Raw genomic sequence first — 8,332 nt, forward strand, 5'->3', positions numbered from 1 at the left:
ATTTCAACACTAGAACTCAGTGTATACATCAAAGTGAAACACTGAGTTTGATTTATTATTATTTTCCAAATGATAATCATATGTGTTTATGGAGTAACACAGTGTGTTTTTTTATTATTAGAGCTTCATAGTTATGCATAGTATATTCCATCAAACTTACACATGCATGGAAACCAATTTCAGTTCATAAGCTCCTACTTTTCCCTCCTTCTTTTCTCTTCTGTCCTCCCTCAGCTGGAAAAATACAACTCTTTACGTGCCCAGAATCTCATTTTTTACAGGGTGGAGAGAAATTGAGGCAGTGAAATATTTAACACTGTGATGGAGAAGTTGAGGCTTCAGGACTCCTTGTTCTATCCAGGGGTTCATGGCCATGTGACTTGCTTTGTTGCCACCCCCACTCTGAGTGTGTCCATCACTCAGTGTTGCTCCTCCTGCACTGGGTTGCCTTTCTATCTCTCTGTGACAATCAGAGTGGGCTCTCCTCCAAAATATGTAAACTATTAAGGAGATTCAGAGTCCCCTCCTCTACTTTGAAACCCTTCTCATTCAAAACATGAACAAATAATTGTTAATTTTTTCTCATTCATTAATTTTATTATTGAGATCAAATTAATACTTAATTTCCTTGTAAATGGTAGCATGACCTCAGAGAAAGTTAGAAATACAATTCCCCAGCCCACATCTTGATTTAGGCAAGTGTGTTGATGGTCTTTAACAAGTTATCAGAAATGTTGTATGACAATTACCAATTAGGAAGCAACTTTGCTTTTATACTTATGAGTGTATTTTTGTGAATCTATGTTTAATATGAAGTCAGACTAACCATAAAGGACTAAGTTACTCCCATTTTGCAATCGATAATCCCCAAAACACTCAAAAAGAAATCTGAAAAATCAAGCCAATGATAAAAATAAAAAAAATGACTTAATTTCAATCTGCAGTCAGAGGATGGGAGGGATTTCTGCAAACATATCTGTTTAAAATATTGACAGGGATCATAAGAATATCTGCACTACAGGAAAACCATCCTACTAGGATTTGCTTCCAGACACACTCTTATCACCCACTGAGCTTACCATTCTGATGCAGGACCCAAAGAGGCAGAACTGGTGTTCATATCTTGATATGGAGAGGTGCTAATGCATTCAGCTCTGCTTGAGCAGTTAAAGGAGAAACGATGTGTGAAAATCATCATGATTTAGTTTTCTACTTTATTAATAAAAATGATATTATAAACTGATGTTGAAGTAATGTACATTGAGAAGGAATGAAAGCCTCATGTAGGAAATTATTGATATGTCCATAATATTGATATGCTATATTGCTTTTATTAGCCTTTTGAAGTCTGAATTTATCCTTTTGGGATTTAAATATATAATGCCACTGGTACAAAAATTCCCTCATGAGTATGAGTTGAGAGTAGTGACATTGCAAGGGAAAAATGCAAGTTGATTCATTCAGTTTATTTTCTAGTCCAAAAAAGTAATTTGATGGAGTTCCCTATCAATCTCTGAAGCACAGCATCTCCTGGAGAAACTTGAAACTTTTCTTCATTGCAGAGAACATCGAATGGAATTTTGGGCTTCTCCATGACATGCTCATGCTGGCAGGTGCACAATACATTTTAGGAGGAACAGGCCAGAGGGAACCAGAGGGAAAGGATGTGCTCTTTGACTATTGCTCCATGGTCAACACCTGTGGTTACCCAAATGGAATAACTGATGATTTGGTTCCACCAATGCCTCTAGTTGCTTGGGTAAATATGAAGTGGTAATAGGAGATTGTACAATAATGTCTTTTATTTCTGTGCCCCCTTGAACTATACAGGCCTTTGAGATCTATTTATATGATCTGAATTAATTCATATAGAAGGAAGTGCCTACAAAGGAACATGAAAATACCTACAATTCATAAAACTGATTATTCTCTTTCTCTTTTTTCATTCATGTTTGTGTGCGTGTGTGGGTGTGTGTGTGTTGTGTATGTGGTATGTACTCTGGGAAGCAAGATTGCTTTTAGAAACACAAACTTATTTGTTGGATTTATTATTATTTTTTTCAGAAAAACTACTGTAAATTTTAAAAAAATTATCAGTCTACTAAAGAAGAACCCATTTGTTCCTTGAAATAATTTCTCTCAAATCTAGAAGGTTTTTTGAATTTGGAGCCTTTGAGGAGCAGGTGCAAGGTGTTCAGATAAGAAGGTGCTTTGGGATGAGAGGAACGTTGGTGAACACAAATAGGAAAGGACAACGGGTGACTTCAAACCACAGCTCTGACACCTTGACAGCATCAGGGGAAGGAAGGATTAGAAAGGAAGAACCTCTGATCACAGACAGATCTGCAGACTGAGTGGCTCCTGGATTCTGGGTGGCCATTAGAAGGATGCTAGTTCCTACAGAGCAACCTGGCAGTAGTCATCCCAGCATTCAGCATTGCCTGTGGGCAGCCAGGAAGGGGCTCTAAATCAGTGGTGGTCTCCCTGCAGTATCCCCTGGAAGACACGTGAGGAATACTTCCTGGTCCACTACCCTGACCTTTGGTGATCCATTTACCCTTAGGACATGGGATGTTCCCTGTTCTCTTTGCCTGCCACTCCAACTGGACCCCAAATGCATTTAAAGCTGAAGTTTTTACAGGGTTTCAGAGTCCTTACTACCTACAAGCCCTGTAGTCACTTAGACACACCCTCTTCTCTGACCTGAATGGGCAGGAGGTCCTCAGGTCTTCAGGGTCCTCTTAAGCTGCTCTATATCCTCCTGTACCCAATTCTTGCTGATCACATAACTTGGGGTAGTCCTAGAATTTCATACATATCTCTAATGTCTCATGAATGTGAGACATCTCTAAGTATATCTTAAAAATGCACAAGTGACCAGTTCAAAAATCAAAAAAGGAAAAAATACATCAATGAAAAAGAAATAAATGACTCTTCTAAGTCCCCTATTGGTGGTTATTTTAACTTCTGCATTATTCATATGTGGGAGAAAAATGCAATCCCGATTGTCTCTGAATCTACTAAATTATTTCCATCTTTTCATAACATGGTCTCAAAATGAGAAGTAATACCCCCACATTTTCAGCAGTCCCTTTGAACTGCTCTTCTATCTAGCCTTACCTTTCTCAGTCTCAACAGAGGCATTGCCTCCACTTACCTTACATTCTGGTCCACCTATCCTCTCTCACCTGAGGTTCAGAGGGCCCAGGTATCCCACCTCAATGGCATGTGACATGTTATTGCATCTGCTGTCATCTTATAACAGCTACCCAGAAATGTTCTCTACTGGAGCTTTCTTCCTCTGTTCTAGAATCCCCCCTCCATCTGGGTAATACTCTGAGACAAAATAATAGGCACAGCCCTTTAAATGTATCCAGGTCAATGAGGAAGTCATCTGAAGGACCTAAATATTGTCTCTGCTGTACATCTGGACCCTAGCTACCTCTGAACCCACATCTCTGTTCCTTATCTTCTGTGCCTGTTGCTTTTGAAAGATTGCACATTCCTGATACATTATTGACTGCCCCATGAACCCCCGTTTCACACTCAGTGAACTCCATTCCGACTCGGAAACCAGAGCGAATGCCCCCTCCTCAGAGACCTTCCCATGAACAGATCTGCTCCATTTCTGCTCTGGGCATTTTGTCCTCAGACTCAGAGTGGTTTGAAGGCTCTTATGGGTCATGTTTCCATGTTTGCCACCCCATTATTCTGCACCCACAGAGAAACGTTTCAGTGATGGCTACCTTAGGACCACAGTTCCATTGTACCTGCTAGATATTCCAATCCAGTGATACAAACAAGAGTCCAAGAAACAAGGTATAGAGGTGAATTTGGTCCATTGTGAAAGAAGTTTGCTCTGAGATCAGTAGGGGTCATGGTGAGACTGTCTCTGGGGGCAGGAGGGTACATATGAGAGAGCTCACAGCTGGGTAGCCCTCAACTAACCTGAGTTCCTGGGCTTGGCCCTTTGGTACCTGTGTGACTTGGTAAACAGGTCCCTTGAGACCTGGCAGAGTCCCATGCACATATAGCTGGGTGTGGGTCCATTAGTTGACTCCTCTTAAATTCAACTATTAGGCAAATTAGTGCACCATACCAGCTTCCTTAGGACAGGAACCCAGACATTGAGTGTCCATGGGGGAAAGACAAGAATGGGAACCCATTTGCATGAGCTTCCCCTCCTCTGTGAGATCAGTGGTGCTGGTATAAGAGAGGCCTGGGCAGCTCTACCCCAGAGGTGAGGTCTAAGAAGGGGCTACGTGCACCATGGCCTGGTCTCCTCTCCTCCTCCTGCTTCTCTCTCAATGCACAGGTAGGGACAGACTTCAGAGGCCCAAGGCACACCCCCAACCTGGGTCATTATCCTGTGACTCAGATTCCCAATCCACTGCCCCCTGGCTCTGCCCTTGACTGTAATGTGTCTGTGTTTGCAGGTTCCCTTTCCCAGACTGTGCTGACTCAGCCACCATACCTCTCTGCCTCCCCGGGATCAACAGCCAGACTCACCTGCACCCTGAGTAGTGACCTCAGTGTTGGTGGTAAAAACATATATTGGTACCAGCAGAAGCCAGGGAGTCCTCCCCAGCTGTACCTGTACTACTACTCAGACTCAGACAAGCAACTGGGGCCTGGGGTCCCCAACAGAGTCTGTGGATCCAAAGATGCTTCAGCCAACACAGCATTTTTGCACATTTCTGGACTCCAGCCTGAGGATGAGGCTGATTATTACTGTCAGGTGTCCACAAGCAATGCTTATCACAGTGGCCCAGGCAGATGAGGAAGTGGGACAAAAACCTTCAGCCCCTGAAATTCTGAACTTATGTCATGTTTACTGGGTGAGTAAGAATCTCACTGATTATAAAATAACACAAGATAGAAGAATGTGGTTTCCAGGTGCCACAAAGTAATTTTCTTCCATTAACTCCCATAGAAACACTAAAATGTAAAAAGGAAAAAGCACAAATAAATATTTGTATTTCTTATCAATTTCTACTAGTAAAGGTATTTTGGCACAGAAGGTGAAATTCATTCAGGTGATAACCCATAATCATTCTCTCTCTATATTATATAAATGTATTTAAGTTGTAAGGTATGCATATAAACTATCAAATTAATTTTTTTATTATTGTATACAAATGGGATACATGTTGTTTCTCTATTTGTACATGGAGTCAAGGCATACCATTTAGTAACATTTCAGCAGATGTCAATGCCTGCCACCAGGACTCAGTGATTTTTTTCCTGTAAATTGTACAATGAATTCTCTGAATTGTCTGTAAATTAAAAGTTATCACAAGGTGAAAATGTAAACAGTCATGATGCCACTGCGGAATGACACACAGGGGCTTGTTTTGTTTTGTATTTCTGTTTGCTTTTTTAATTCCTTAATTTTATAGTCATGCAAACAATCCATGTGGGTAAAGAATTTATGTTTTGATCAAACTGCTTTGCTCCAGAGTAAAAAGAAAAAGAGTTTCAAGCATAAGTTTTCTTGGTCTTTATATTTTTCAAGTGCTCATGTTAACATATTTAAAATTACCAGAGCATTAGAATCTGAGAAATATAAAAGTGATTTATTTTACCTATGAAATAATATTAAATATGTTTGAAATAATATTCTCCTTTTAAAAGTCCTCCAGTTCAATGATCTTAGAAATTGCACTTTAATTCAATGAGGAAAGTGGTTAAAATGGTATGCCGATAGTCTCATTTATGTGACATATCCTCCCTTTCAATAAAGAGTATATGAGAGTATCACTGCAGTAATGCAGAACTTGTCTTTGATCAATAATTGTACCTTTGCTAGCTTGAACATATATTTGCAATCTTTTTATTTTCATGTAAATTTCAGGCACCTGGACTCACAGGAAACAAAGCTTCAGGATTTATTTTTCACACAATATCATCATGGACTTGTTAAATCATTCCAGTGGATGATTTCATTGCTGTTTTAATAGGCACAGTGTAATGGCAGGTGACTTGAGTGTGTCTTCTTTTGTTAGTTTCCATCTGCAATCTTCTTTCCTGAATTTTAGTTATTTAGAAACATTATTTCATGAAGCTCAGTTTTAGGAGTTCTTCACATGTTAGAGAGAATATCCAGCTTTTGATTTTTTGGGACTGGCTTATTTCACTGAGCATGAATGTCTCCAGTTCCATCCATTTAATTGAATTCTTCTTTATGGCCAAATAATATTCTATTGTGTATATATATACCCTGTTGTCTTCATCCATTCATTTTTGAAGGGCACCATATGTTGGTTTCATAACTTAGCCATTGTGAATTGAGCTGCTATAAATATTGACGTGGCTGTATCACTGTACTCTTCTGATTTTTAAAAATATTTTATTTATTTTGACTAATTGTAAACAAATGGGGTATAACTTGTTTCTTTGGTTGTACATGAAGTAGAGTCATACCATTCCTGTAATCATACATGTACATAAGGTAATGATGTTTGACTCATTCTGTTATTTTTCTTTCCCCCCACTCCTCCCACCCCTTCCAACCCTCTTTTTCCTCTATACAATCCATCCATCCTCCATTCTTGCCTCCCTCCCACAACCCATTATATCTCATCATCTGTTTATCACAGAGATCATTCAGCCTTTAGATTTGGGGATTGGCATATCTCACTTAGCATGATATTCTCCAATTTCACTGATTTGCCTGCAAATGCCATAATTTTATTCTTCTTTATGGCTGAATAATATTCCATTGTGTATATATACCACAGTTTCTTTATTCATTCATCAATTGAAGGGCGTCCAGGTTTATTCCATAATCTAGCTATTGTGAATTGAGCAGCTATGAACATTGATGTGACTGCATCACTGTAGTATGCTGATTTTAAGTTCTTTGGGTATAGACCAAGGAGTGGGATATTTGGGTCAAATGGTGGTTCCATTCCAAGTGTTCTAAGGAATCTCCACACTGCTTTCCAGAGTGGCTGCACTAATTTGCAGCCCTACCTGCAATGTATGAGTGTACTTTTTCCCCCACATCCTCACCAACACCTACTGTTGCTTCTATTCTTGAAAATCATCATTCTAAGTGGGGTGTGATGGAATCTTAGGGTAGATTTGATTGGCATTTCTCTTATTACTAGAGATGTTGAACATTTTTTTCATATATCTGTTGATTTCTTGTAGATCTTCTGTGAAGTATCTGCTCATTTCCTTAGCCCATTTGTTGATTGGGTTATTTGTATTCTTGGTATAAAACTTTTTGCATTCTTTATAGATTCTGGAGATTAGTGCTCTACCTGAAGTATGTGTGGCAAAGACTTTCTCCCACTCTGTAGGCTCTCTGCACATTGCTGATACTTTCCTTTGCTAGAAGAAGCTTTTAAATTTGAATCTATACCAATTATTGATTCTTGCTTTTATTTCTTGTGCTTTGGGAGTCACGTTAAGGAAGTTGATCCTAAGTCGACATGAAGATTTGGATCTACTTTTTCTTCTATAAGGTGCAGAGACTCTGGTCTGATTCCTAGGACCTTGATCCATTTTGAGTTGATTTTTGTGCAGGGTGAGAGATAGGGGATTAGTTTCATTCTGCTGCATATGCATTTCCAGTTTTCCCATCACCATTTGTTGAACAGGCTATCTTTTCTCCATTGTATGTTTGTGGCACCTTTGTCTAGTATGAGAAACCTGTATTTATTTGAATTTGTATGTGTCCTCTATTCTGTACCATTGATCTACCTGTCTATTCTGGTGTCAGTACCATGTCTTTTTTGTTACTATTGCTCTGTAGTATAGTTGAAGTTCTTGTATTGTGATATCCCCTGCTTTACTCTGCTAAGAATTGCTTTATCGGGGGCGATCCAAGATGGCGGCCTAGAGGGAGACTGCACCTCCGGTCGCTCCAGAACCCAGGAGTTAAGAAGGGGAGGCATTGAGAGACTCGGACTGAAGTGGAGCCACGGGTGAGTCTGCCCACTGGGTAAAGCTCGGCCCGGGTGGCAGGCCCAGATAGAGGTGGCTTATCGGAGCCGGGCAGGGCAGCTAGAGTCATCCACAGGCAGTCCTGCGCACTCCGGTGGTGGGCCCCGCCCACACAGCCAGCTTCTCCAGGTTCTCGGAACGGAACTGGCCCGCTAGTGAGAGCCTGTCTGAACAGAGCACGCTCCGAGTCCCGGAGCTGCTGCAGTGCAGTGTACTCCTGCAAAGAACCAGCGGAGAGCCTCGATCTGCAATCAGCCTCAGGGATAAGGGCAGGGCAGCCGGAGACCTCTTCAGGCGGCTCTGCCCACTCCGGCTGCGGGCTCTCTTCACGGGGCGATCCAAGATGGCGGCCTAGAGGGAGACTGCACCCCCGGTCGCT

The 8,332-nt window shown here is 40.8% G+C and overlaps 1 gene segment (V, D, J or C); it reads left to right on the plus strand.

The window, feature by feature from the left end:
* Positions 1-4,206: 4,206 nt before the first annotated feature.
* On the plus strand, positions 4,207-4,780 carry LOC124991441 (probable non-functional immunoglobulin lambda variable 11-55). The segment is given in 2 exon segments: positions 4,207-4,315; positions 4,437-4,780. Coding segments are annotated over 2 exon segments (390 nt in total).
* Positions 4,781-8,332: the final 3,552 nt, after the last annotated feature.

Source organism: Sciurus carolinensis, chromosome 8, assembly GCF_902686445.1.
Source record: "Sciurus carolinensis chromosome 8, mSciCar1.2, whole genome shotgun sequence".
Taxonomy (NCBI): domain Eukaryota; kingdom Metazoa; phylum Chordata; class Mammalia; order Rodentia; family Sciuridae; genus Sciurus; species Sciurus carolinensis.